At 38.4% G+C, this 13,504-nt stretch overlaps 1 protein-coding gene and 1 long non-coding RNA gene across 2 annotated transcripts in view; one reads left to right on the top strand and one right to left on the bottom strand.

Moving 5' to 3' along the window:
• Positions 1–1,611, top strand: part of CCDC34 (coiled-coil domain containing 34) — a 37,256-nt gene extending 35,645 nt beyond the window's left edge. Inside the window, exon 6 of the mRNA XM_036862503.1 lies at positions 1,073–1,611. Coding sequence (XP_036718398.1) covers positions 1,073–1,287 — 215 coding nt within the window. The 3' untranslated portion in view covers positions 1,288–1,611. The remainder of the gene's footprint in view (positions 1–1,072) is intronic.
• LOC118900186 overlaps positions 1–13,504 on the bottom strand; it is a 69,841-nt gene that overhangs the window by 18,112 nt on the left and 38,225 nt on the right. The gene's annotated exons all lie outside the window — the stretch shown is intronic.

Raw genomic sequence — 13,504 nt, 5'->3', positions numbered from 1 at the left:
CATTCTTTTTGCAGGGTGGAATACTAGACAGCACATGAACCAGACGCAGACCTGGTTGGCCTTTAGGCTTGGTCTGATTATAAATGGCAATGCATGTTTTTCTTTGTACTTCATGTTGGAAGCTCATGCCTTGCTGACAGCTGCCTTCACTTGTTTAAGTGATTTATTATTAAAAATACTCCCATTCTGTTTTGTTCACACAATAGGACATATTCCAGACTTTGTTTTGACCATCGTGGTGAAGTGTGTGTTGACATATCTATGCAGTCAAAGTGGGTTGCCAATGTCTGAATGACACATTCCTGCTGTCAGGATTTAGGCCTCTTCTGCATGTCACAGAGGTCATCCATTACAGCTACCGAACAGGGTCTGCTCTGTTTTTTTGTTCTCTTGTTTGAAATAAGAGTAATAAGCAGTGGTTTTAACCAAATGATTGGATAGTAAAGTTAAAACTTAGGTGGAATATACATATTGACTAGAAGTTAATTGGTGAAATAATGTATTATTTTACTAACTTTTTTGCATTTAAATAAGTTTTATTCTAATAAACATCTTTGCAAATGCTCTACTGCTCTTAATTACCAAAATTACAGTGATATTGTGAAATCTGATTAAGTGACAGTGATTTAGAATTTCAGTGGTTCTAAACAAGAATCTTGATCACTTTAGCTATATATGCAACATACATGTTTTTCTGCAAACTTTAGTGTCCGACTAGGGGAAACATGTACACAATCAGCGGTTTCCCAGACTGAGTTAAAATGAAGATTTTGTTCAATTTAAGGGTTTAAAATTAATTCTTAGGAGAACTTTTATGAGTTTTTATTTATATAGATTTGAACATTAATGTTCTTTGAATGCTTAGAATTATTTATATTTTAATTTTTACTTCAATACTTACTGTGTTTGAAAATATTTGAGAGTTCAAGTTTTAAATGAGTCAGATTGGTTTATCAATGATATTTTTGCCCTTTTAATATTTTAACATTTTTCTATGAATTTTAAAATATGTAGTTTCTTTGATCTCAAAAAGTTTTCTTCTTGTTTTGTTCTGAATTTTTAATAATTTTAGGTTTTTACAGTGGAAATTCTTATCCAGAACCAGCCTTTTATAACCCAATTCCATGGAAACCAGTTCCTGTGCCTCCTCCCAAAGAAGTGAAGGATCTATCAGGAAAGAAGACTAAAAGGCCTGTGATAAGCCAGCCAAACAGGTCATCCTCTCTGGTAATGCATAAAGCCAGAAGCAATCTTTGCCTTGGAACTCTGTGCAGAATACAAAGATAGTAGACGTGGGGAATTACATGCTTTTACCTGGAGCTATTTAATTTTAAAATCAGAAATTGTTTTTTTACTGCTCAATTAGTAGCTCAACATTTGATGTATTATTGATATGTTCAAATTTTTGCATTTGTATACAGAGTCCTTAGAGTTAATTGAGGAAGATATTTTATACATTTTCATTTTTATAAATGCTTCAAGGTTGATCTTGGCATATTGTTTTGCAGAATAAGTGACTGAATCTAACAATTGTGTTTGTATTTAGCTTGTATTAAAACTACCCTCTAATATTAATAAAAGCAACAATTTTTCATGTGTTCTTTCATACTATATGTTGTGTATTTATGTTTATGAACATAGTAAGATTAAGTCGTTCAAACAAGCATTTCTAAACTGCATGCTCAAGATAATTCTTAGAAGAATCTAAATGGGTTAGAATCCCAGAGTAATCAAGAACAGTCTTTGTTGATGGCTTTTGGTATATCTTTCCCTGTGTAAATATTTGTAAATCGCTAACTGAAGTCATGTTTGGTAACAGAGAAATGAAGTTTGGGTTTTGAAAGGAAAATTTAAAAACACTGTTTTGGGCTCAATCTTAGATTGGTATGTAGTAATCTTGAGACACTAATATTTTGCTATACTTTGCTATACTTTGTACAAATAGTTATACATTATAATTAGTTACGTTGTTAATTTTGAAATTAGAAATATCAATGCATTATTTTTTAATGTTAAATGTTGAGGGATATTTTACTGAAGTTGAAATCAAAAATCTTAATAAATACATGTTAAGGATAGTGTATCAACGGATTACTAAAGTAGCACTGAACGCTTTTTATTAAGTTTTAAAAGTCTGTATCTTTTTTTAGTGGGCTATCAAGAAATGAAAATTTGTTGGGGCAATATAAAGTTCAGTAAATTCATCTAAAAGTGATTCCTATTTGGACTGTATTTCATGTTTCTGCTAGGTTAGTCAGCTGTCAAGTTTCTAGTGATTAACCTGCAATGGTGTTGATCAACTGCAGGAAACAGCAATGGGATCTTTGAAGAATATTCATATTGTCAGAAATCTAGAAAAATTCGTTTTTTTTTCCTGCTCATGGGGGTCTGTGAGCCCCATAAGGACTGAGCACTCAATTCAGGCATCTTCATTTGGTTTTATTTTATTTTTTTCACTTCTAAGCAGAGAACAGTTTGGGAGGAGTCAGAGTTTGTTGGGTCAAAATATTGGTGAGATTTTTGTGGCCTGACCATCCTTCTTGGAACCTCTTAGATGTGGTGAAATTTACAGGTGATCATTCTACGCGAGCAAATTCTCCTATGTAGAGAGAATGTAGAATTTGCCAGGGTAGCAATAAACTTGTGTGTAAAAAACAGCATGTATAGGCTTATGTTCCTGGGCGTTTTAGATATAGTTGTTATATCTAAAAAATCTTCAATTTCACACAGATTAAGTCATCTAGGCAACTTTTAGCTATAACCGTAATCCTAATAAGACTTTTCATTCAATCAGTAATTAATTAGTTTGACCAATGTTAGTTGAACATTTACTCTGTGAGACATGTTTTGCATATTAATTTAGGAATTTGAATGATATATTTCTTTAATTCAGTAAACATTTACAGCCTAGCCAGGAAAACATAGAATAAATGCTGTAATACATTATACTTAAAATCACGCGCAGAGTTCATCTGGGAACATAGATAAGAGATAGCTCAGCCTGAGAAGGGGTTAAGAAAGGTTACAAAGAGGAGGTGACATTTGAGTTGGTGAAAGATAAGCAGGAATTTTCTAGATGGTTATGAGGCTGACCATAACCATCATGAACATGTGGTGAGAAGTAGCTGGGAGAGAAGCAGGGGTCGGAGTAAAAAGGTTCTGTATACTGCAGAATTTGGGCTTGATCCTGTGGGCTTGTGATACCCTGTTTTACTACCCCAATGGTGCATTCTTAAAAGATTTTGACTACCAAACATTTATTACTAAAATTCCATTTTTATTCATCAAAGACTTCTTCAAACCAATCAATACACTTGTTACTAGGAGATTAGTGTTTTTAACCTGAATCAATTTTTCTTAAAGTCAAGATACTTGGTATTATAGGCATTGTAAACTATATTAACTGTTTGAAATTTCTATTGAGGTTTTAAAAATATCTCTTTGACTCTACTGCTACTTGATTGGAACTGCTCTAAAATATCTAGGCAACCTATAATGTCAACAAATTCATGATCTGAAAGAAAGAACACAGGTATTATAGACCTAGCTTTATGTCTACTTATCTGGAAGGTGCCTCATTTTTTTCAATGTTCAATACCTTATCTAATTTAGAAACTTATTGTGGGGATGTAAAATAATACATGGAAGTACCAAAAAATGCAAGTTTGTTTCTTTTTTGTATGGTGATAATTCTGATAAGATGTACCAGTATTCTTTCTTTAGTGATAATTGATTTACATAATAACTAACTTTGTTTAACATACCAATCTTGACTGGTGATATATCAAAAATAAGTTAACTTGTCAGTACTTGGAGTGGATCTTCATTTACCCCTGTGCTAAGGGCAAAAAGTGAATACTGTTGTTTTCATTTTCTTCAAATTGAATCAATGTTTACTGAATACCTACTATGTGCGAGTGAGTATTCTAGATGCTGGAGATTCATCTGTGAATAAGAGAGGGTCCCTGCTGCCTACATGGGATCTTACATGACAGTGATAGGAAACAGATATTAAACGTGTAAACAAATAATTTATGTGGCTCTAGGTGCTATAAAGAAAATAAAACAGGGTACTATTGGGATAAATAGTGACTGGGTGGAGAAGTGGGTCCACTCTTTCAGGTGGATGGGCATCTCTGAAGTGGTAGCGTGCTGCTGAACTAGCCTTGCCTTGCTAAAATCTGGAGAAAGACATATCCGGTCAGAGGAAACAGCCAGTACAAAGGCCCCAATGCAGAAATGAATCTGATGTGTTTGAAGAAAGGTTGGTGTGGCTGGAGCGGAGAAAGCAAAGGGGAAAATAGTAGGAGTGAAGGTTGGAGAGTCAGGCAAGGCCAGATCATATATAATCCTGAGTTCAGTAGTTCAGATTGTATCATAATTGTATTGGGAAGCCCTTGAAAGTTTTTAAGCAGGGAATTGATGTGATCTGTTTTATACTTTGAGATTACTCTGGCTGTGTGAGGAAACTGGCTTGCTGGGGACAAAGAATCAAAGCAGGGAGACTCATTGGGAGGATTTGCAGTATCCAGGAAAGAAATTGTGACAGTTTGTGTTAACGTGGCAGCAGCGACGTGATAAGAAGTAGAGGTGGATTGGGGATGTATTTTGGAGGTGAGGCAAACAGGACTGCTAACATTTGGGTGTCTGGTTGAGGGAAGGAGGAAAAATCAGATATGACTTCTAGTTTTTAGGTCTGATCCACTGGGTGAATGGTGATAACTATCACAGAATTAGAAAGTGTGATAGGAGCAGATGTATAGGCTGAGAACGGAAAGAGGGGAGTCCTTCAGAATTCTGTCCTAGGTCTGTTAGATTCGTGGTACAACTTAATATCCTGGTAGAAATGGCAGTTAGATATTTGTCTGATGCTCAGGGGAGAGCCAGGATTGGAGATACAAATTTAAGCAACATCAGTATGTAGGTGGTATTTAAAAGCATAGGACTGGATCAGGTTACCTAGGAAGAGTTTAGATAGTAACAAGAGGGCTGAGTATTCAGATATTTAGAAATTGAGCAGCTAGCAAGGATGCTGAGAAGGAGCAGCCATGAAGTAGAAGGAGACCCAGTAGAGTGTGATGGCACAGAAGCCACGAGTAGAAGCGTTAGAAGCGGGGGATTGTGCAGTCTGTCCAGTGCTACCTGAGGGATGAGGAGGACCAGGGAAGAGCCTTCCTTGTGGAAGATGAAGGTACGGTAAGATATGAAGGAAGGTCATCGGCATATGGTAAGATGAAGGAAGGTCATTGTTGACCTCATTAGCAAACATGTATTGAATACTTTCTATATGCCTGGCAGTATTCTGTGTGCTTTTATATGTGCTAACTCATTAATCCTCACAACAACCCTATGAGATACTTTTATCATCCCCATCTTATAGTTGAGGAAACTGAGGCACTGTGAAGCTATGCTGCTTATATACAAAAAAGTGAGTCACAGAATAGGGATAAGAACTAAGTTAAAAGTCCAAGCTTAACAACCATGTTCTATTTCCCTCATATGTAATACATATATGATATGAAAAACTAGTATGAAAGTGCAAAGTAAGTTGAAGAGAGAATGGGAGGTAACAAAGTGGAGACCATATCTGAAGACAACTCTTGGGAGAAGTTTTAGAGTGACGAGAAGATAAGTGAGGTGGGAGCTGGAAGAGGGCATAGGTCAAGGACATTTTCTGTTTGTTTTGCTTACAATAGGTGATAATAAACAGGTGTCCCTGCTGATGTTGATGATCTAGGTGAAAGAGGGTACTTGAAGATTTAGGAGAAATCAAGGACAGTTTTAGCAGTGCAATTCTTAAATAGCAAAAAAAAAAAAAAAAAATGATGGCTTATGTGGGAGCAAGGAAATTTCTTCCATTTTTTCAGGAGAGAATGCATAGTACGTAGGTTCAGATGTACCTTGAGTTAATAGCATTGGTGGTAGGAGGAAGATATGGGCAGTTCTTGTCTGATAGCTTCTGGTTTTTCAATGAGGCCTGAAAGGGAGGCAAGGCCATCAGCCAAGGGATGGCATATGTTGTTCCAAGTAGGAAGGGGAAAAGGTTGCAGAGAAGTGAGCATTTTGGAGAGCGGAAGACACATTTACCAGGGAAATTAGTGGGACTGACTGATGGGCAATGTTATTTGCCGTTTGATACTTTGGGTCCAAAAAGGGACCAATTAGCAGGATTCTGTCATGGTTTTCTCCATTTCTGGAGGAAAGTTTAGCTACTTGGGTTTAGGAGCAGAGTAAGGCTTAATTAGGGTCGGACAAGCAGGGCAAGTAGGATGGAGAGAGAAAGGAGCAAAATGATTTCAAGGGGGTGATCATAGCACTGAAACACGGTATTTAACAAGGGCTGAGTGATGGGTGGTGAGGAAGAGTTTTCAGTTGATGAGCGTTTCCAGTGCTGTTGGAGAATGTTGGGTCGGGGGTGCTTGAGGGAAACTGGAGAGGAAGGAGCTTGTAGTTAGAAGGTGGTGACAAGATCCAGAGTATGACCACAGCAGTGGTGACCCAGATGGAGTATATCAATGAAGTTGAGGAAATTTAAGAAGTAAGAGGCCAGAGTATTGGAAGGATTTTTTTTTTTTGAATATGGATGTTGAAATTGTCAAGGATTATGATAGAAGTAGTGGTAGAAAGAAAGTTGGTGAGCCGGGTGCTAGAATTTCAGTGAACCAACGTAACTTATTAGCCAGGTAATAGTCAAAAAGAGCAATATTGGCTAGTATGGTCAGATGAAATATTCTGCAGAAGAACTTGGAGTTTTGAAGAAGGTAGAGAGGTTTAGAAGTAGCCGTGGTGAATAAGGTAGGTAGGGATAGTACCTACCTACCAACTCTAAGCCTCAAGGTTTATATATCCCAGAGGTAGGGGACTGCAAAAGAAGAGCATTGTCAGGGGTCCATTGCAGGCATGAAAAACTTTTAAAAGTATTTCAAAAAAAAAAAAAAGGGGGACTTCCCTGGTGGTCCAGTGGTTAAGTCTCCACACTTCCAATGTAGGGGGTGCGGGTTCAATCCCTGGTCAGGGAACTAAGATCCCACATGCCGTGTAGCCAAAAAAAAAAAAAAAAGTTTCAAGAGCAGGATGGGGGCAGTACAGGGAGGTAGAGGCCAAAGACAGAACTAGCAGTAATGATATTGTGGAACTATTCCAGGGAGAGGTGACAGGATCAGATGAGGACTGTAGAGATAGAGAAGAGATGTGTGAAAAATCTGTCCAAAGTAGAACTTGTTTTAGAGCTGACTGGTGATGATAATATTAGCAGAGAAAGGGAATACAGAAAAGAAGGACAGATTTGGGGGTAAGAAACTCAGGGGGTTTTTTGTTTGTTTTCTTTTAAATTGTTTGTCATGGTAGTAAATGCACACGGTGTAAAAATAAAAAAGTAATAAAAGCTTTGCCTCACTTCTCGCTATCTCACAGTCCTGCTTCCAGGGGGATATTTACTTGTATCACTTCTTTGGTAATTTCCTCCCCACAGAATTCTCTGTTGTCTTTTTCTGCGATTTGTTTAGGCAGTTATTGTCTTCCTGAATCAATTCTCTAATTATTTTTTTAAAGTGTTTTTTCCCCTCTAATCTTACTTTTTTTTTTTTTTTTCTTTTCCCTGGTGAGAGGGACTACTTTTTGTGAGATTTCTTTGATGTTATCTTCTAATTTTTGAATAATTTTTTATGGCTATCTTATTTTAAATCCCAAGCACTCTTTGTTTTTTCTGTTTATTCCCTTTTTCATAACATCCTGTACTTACTTTATTGTTGTAATATCTTTTCTCATCTCTAAGTACATCAATTGCCTTTTTTTTTCTTCGTACTTAATTGGCTCTGTTTCTTCTGGGTGCCTTTTTTCCCCCTTCATTTTCTCTTTTTCAGTTCTCAAATGTTTGTTAATCCCCGTCCGACATTTATGTTCACAATGTGAATTTCTGTCTGTTCATACTTAAGAATGGGGCATTAAAAAAAGCTGAATGGAAGCTATGTCGGCATAAGCAGGGCTTGTTGATGGTGGATTTTGTTGTTGAGGGAACCTCCAAATACCTGGAAGGCTTCCCCTTAGGCTATTTAGTTTCTCAGAGAAGATTCTTCTAATCTTCCTGGTGAATACAAACCAGCTGCAGTTTTCCTGAGTAGCATCTGAGAAGGTGGCTCTGTGTATCACATTTCATTATGAAACACTGTCACTTTACCTGTGTTTCAGTTCAGATAGCGCATAAGCTCCGTTCTCCGTGGTACCTGGGCTCTCCATATGCTGAGCCCTTCCAGGGTTCTGTAGGCTGAATCAGCTTTCTTTCCCCCCTTTCACACCCTGCCCCCACCCAGTATCTATTTTATCATTTAGAAACCTTTAAAAGGAAAAGAGAAACGGAAGGGGAAAAAAGGCACCTGGAGGAAACAGAGCCAATTTAAAAAGCAGAAAAAAATTGTAACTCTTATTAATATTCTTAGTGATGAGATAAAACACCACATCCCTACTGTCCTAACCCCCCTACTCTCCTAACTCAGTTATTTTCACCTCTGCCCATTTTCCACCTTCCAGAAATTTGTTGAAATCTTTAGTTAGCTGTTCTCTTCTGTCCTCTTTACCCTTGTGGATTTGTACCTTTTTTCCCCCCTTTCTTTCTTAAAGAAATTCCTTTGCCATCATTTTAGCAGAGATTGGGGAGGGAAAGGAGATAATTGTGTATGATTATTCTGTTGTATTTAATTGGAAATCTTTAGTTGTAAACATATTGACATGGGGTACTTGTGGAGATGCAAGTTTATTGCCCAGGTGAGAAATACAGTTTAGGGATAGATATTTAGACCTCATCAGTTTGACCTAATTACTGAAGCTATGGGGATGGATCACATTTCCCAGGAGAAGTTTGAAGCATGATATTCATTCATTCATTCAACACATATTTATCAAATGCCTACCGTGTGCTGACAGGGAGAAAATGGACTAGGCTGGAATATAGAGAAAGGACATGAAGAACGTAGGGATAGGGAGAGAGGGGCCAAGACAGTGGAGTAGAAAGACCTTGAGCACACCAAAATCACAACTGTCTGCAGAACAACTATCTATGAAACAGACCAGAATCTAACAGAAAAGATTTTCTACAACTGAAGACATAAAGAAGGAACCACAACAAGATGGGCAGGAATGATGGACTTGTGATATCAAGTCCTATACCTTTGGGTGGGTGACCCACAAACTGGAGAATAATTATACTGCAGAGGTTTTCCCACAGGACTGAGAGTTCTGAGCACCACATCAGGCTCCCCAGCCTGGGGGTCCTGTACCAGGAAGACGAGCCCCTAGAGCATTTGGCTTTGAAACCCAGCAGGGCTTATTTTGGGAGCCCCACAGGACTGTGGGAAATAGAGACTTCACTCTTAAAGGGTGCACACAAAATCTCATGTGCACTGGGACCCAGGGCAAAAGCAGTAATTTGATAGGAGCCTGGACCAGACCTACCTACTGGTCTTGGAGAGTCTCTTCGAGAGATGGGGGCAGGGGGCCCCTGCAACTCACCCTTGGGACATAAACACTGGTGCCAGCCATACTTGGGAGCTTTCTACCACATGGGTACATCTGCTGGTGACTGCTATTGTGGGATCCTCCCTCTAGCTCATTAGCACCAAGATCTGGCCCCACCCAACAGCCTGTGAGCACCAGTGCTGGGACACCTCAGGCCAAACAACTAACTGGGCAGGGACACAGCCTCACCCATCAGCAGACAGGCTGCCTAAAGACCTCCCAAGCCAACAGTCACCTCTAGACACAGTCCTAGACACAGCTCTGCCCACCAGAGGGCCAAGACCCAGCTCCACCCACCAGTGGGCAGGCACCGGCCATGGCCCCCAGGAAGCCTGCACAAACCTCTAGACCAGCCTCACCCACCATGGGGCAGACACAAGACTTAAGAAAACCACAATCCTTAGCCTGCAGACCCAGCCCACCCACAGCAAGCCAGACCCTACCCTGGGAACAGTTGGGCCCTTGTCTTGCTGATCAGCAGGTCAACACAAGTTTCAGGACACTCTAGGCCTCATATCCAACTGTGTCAGGAACCAGTCCTCCCTCCACCCGTTATCTGACACCAGCTCTGGGAACCCTGGGCCCTGCAGCCACACTCCAGGACCTGGCTGTGCCTGATAAAAGTCTGCTACTAACTCCAGGACCTGGCTTCACCCACCAGTTAAGGGGCAACACCCTCAGAGTCTTCTAGACCCTGACTCTGCCCAACAGAGAGCCAGCACTAGACCTGGGGCCCACTGGGGTTCTGCAGGTAGCTGCCTTGTGGCCAGGCCCCACTAACCAGCAGCCAGCAGCATGTGCACAAGACAGGGCCTGGAAACTAACCAGGCTAGGGACCAACCAAGCCTACCAGACTGCCCACATAGCCTGACACAATAGAAGGAAACATGCAGCCCTCTTAGGGGAAACACCTAGAGCATATAGCTTGGGTGACAAAACGGGAGCTTGCTGGGATGCATAGGACGTCTCCTACAGAAGGCCACACCTCCAAGGTTGAGAAACGTAATTAATCTACCACATACATAAAAGTACAAATACCAACTTGGACAAAATTAAGCAGCAGAGGAGCATGTTCAAGAAGAAGGAACAGTGGGAATTCCCTGGTGATCCAGTGGTTTGGACTCTGTGCTTTTACTGCCGAGGGTGTGGGTTCAATCCCTGGTCGGGGAACTAAGATCCCACAAACCGTGCAGCCTAGGCAAGAACAACAACAACAAAAAATGAACAAGATAAAACCCAAGAAGAACTAAGTGAAGTGGAGACAGGCACTCTACCAGAGAAAGTTCAGAGTAATGATCATATAGATGATGAAAGAACTTGGGAGGAGAATGGATGAAGAGTGAGAAGTTAGAAGTTTTTAACAAAGAGTTAGAAAATACAAAGAACAAGCAAAGAGATATGAACAATACAGTAACCGAAATGAAAAATAGTAGTAGACTAAATGAGGCAGAAGAATGGATCAGTGAGCTGGAAGACAAAGTAGTGGAAATCATTGCCACTGAACAGAAAAAAGAATGAGAAGAAATGAGGACAGTTCAAGAGACATCTGGGACAACATCAAGTACACTAATATTCACATTATAGGGGTCCCAGAAGGAGAAGAGAGAGAAAGCGTCTGAGAAAATATTTAAAGACATAAGAGCTGAAAACTTCCCTAACCTGGGAAAGGAAAAAGTTACCTAAGGCCAGTATGTACAGAGAGTCCCATACAGGATGAACCCAAAGATGAACACATCAAGACACATTGTAATCAAAATGGCAAACATTAAAGATAAAGAGAGAATATTAAAAGCAGCAAGGGAAAAGCAACAAATAACATACAAGGGAACTCCCATAAGGCTATCAGCTGAGTTTTCAGCAGAAACTCTGCAGACCAGAAGGGAGTGACACAGTATCTTTAAAGTGATGGAAGGGAAAAACCTACAACCAATAATGTTATACCCAGTGAGGCTCTCATTCAGATTTGAGGGAGAAATCAAAAGCTTTTCAGACAAGCAAAAGCTAAAAGAGTTAAGCACCACCAAACCAGCTTCACAACAAATGTTAAAGGAATTTCTCTAGGTGCAAAAGAAAAGGCCACAACTAGAAACAAGAAAATTATGAAATGAAAAGCTCACCGGTAAAGACAAACATACAGTAAAGGTAGTAATAAATCATCCACACACAAAAGTAGTAGGGTGGTTAAGACAAAACTACTAAAATCATCTGTATCCACAACAAGCAGTTAAGGGATAACAAAACAGATGTGAAATATAATATCAAAAACAGTAATAGTGAGGGGAGGAAACTACAAATGCAGGGTTTTTTAAATGCCTTTGAAATTAAGAGATCAGCAACATAAAACAATCCTATATATAATTAATATATATTAAATAATATATAATTACAATATAATTTATAATAAACAATATATAATTATAATATATAATTAATATATATTAAATAATATATATTATATATGTATTTATATGTGTATGTATATATATACTGTTATACAAAAACCTCATGGTAACTGCAAACCAAAAATCCATAATAGATATACACACAAGAAAGAAAAAGGAACCCAAACAAAACACTAAAGATAGTCATCAAATCACAAAAGAAGAGAACAGAAGAGAAAAAAAGACCTACAAAAGCAAAACCAAAACAATTAACAAAGTGGCAATAAGAAGAGACATATCAAATATTACCTTAAATATAAATGGACTAAATGCTCCAACCAAAAGACAGAGTGGCTGAATGGATAAAAAAACAAGACCTGTATATATGCTGCCTACAAGAGACTCACATCAGATCTACTGCCACACAGAGACTGAAAGTGAGGGGATGGAAAAAGCTATTCCATGCAAACTGAAATTTTAAAAAAAATCCAGAGTAGCAATACTTATATCTGAAAAAATAGACTTTAAAACATGGCTGTTACAAGAGACAAAGAATGATACTACATCATGATTAAGGACTCAATCCAAGAAATAAGATACATATATATAACAATTGTGTATATGTACATATATATGCACCCAACATAGGAGCACCTCAATGTATAAGGCAAATATTAACAGAAATAAAAGGAGAAATTGACAGTAACACAATAATAGTAGGGGACTTTAAAACCTTACTTACACCAAGGGACCAATCATTCAGACAGAAAATCAATAAACACGGACCATAAATAACACATTAGACCAGATGCACTTAATTGATAGAGAGCATTCCATCCCAAAGCAGCAAATTCACATTCATTTCAAGTGCAGATGGAACATTCTCCAGGATAGATCACATGCTAGGCCGCCAAACCAGCCTTGGTAAATTTAAGAAAACTGAAATCATATCAAGCATCTTTTCCTACCAGAAAAAGATGAGACTAGATATCAACCAGAATGTCATGAGACTAGATATCAACCACAAGAAAAAAAGTGCAAAAATCACAAACACGTGGAGGCTAAACCATATGCTACTAATCAACAGATGGATCACTGAGGAAATCAAAGAGGAAATTAAAACATGCCTAGAGGAAATGAAAACAAAAAGATGATGATCCAAAACCCATGGGATGCAGCAAAAGAAGTTCTAAGAGAGAACTTTATAGCAATACAAGCTTACTTCAGGGAATAATAAAAATCTCAAATAAACAACCTAATCTTACACCTAAAGAAATTAGAGAAAGAACAAACAAAAGCCAAAGTTAGTTGATAGAAAGATATCTTAAAGATCAGAGCAGAAATAAATGAAATAGACACAAAAACAAAAAACAGAAAAGAGCAATGTAACTAAAAGCTGGTTCTTTGGAAAGATAAACAAAACTGATAAACCCTTAGCCAGATTTGCCAAGGAAAAATTGGAGAGGAACCAAATCAATAAAATTAGAAATGAAAAAGGAGAAGTCACAACCAACATCACAGAAATACAAAGGATCATAGGAGACTACAATGAAAAACTATACACCAATAAAATGGACAATCTAGAAGAAATGGACACATTCTTAGAGAGGTAC

Source organism: Balaenoptera musculus, chromosome 8 (genome assembly GCF_009873245.2).
Source record: "Balaenoptera musculus isolate JJ_BM4_2016_0621 chromosome 8, mBalMus1.pri.v3, whole genome shotgun sequence".
Lineage (NCBI taxonomy): Eukaryota > Metazoa > Chordata > Mammalia > Artiodactyla > Balaenopteridae > Balaenoptera > Balaenoptera musculus.
Note: the sequence above shows the minus strand (reverse complement) of the source record. Positions and strands in the feature narration are given on the sequence as shown.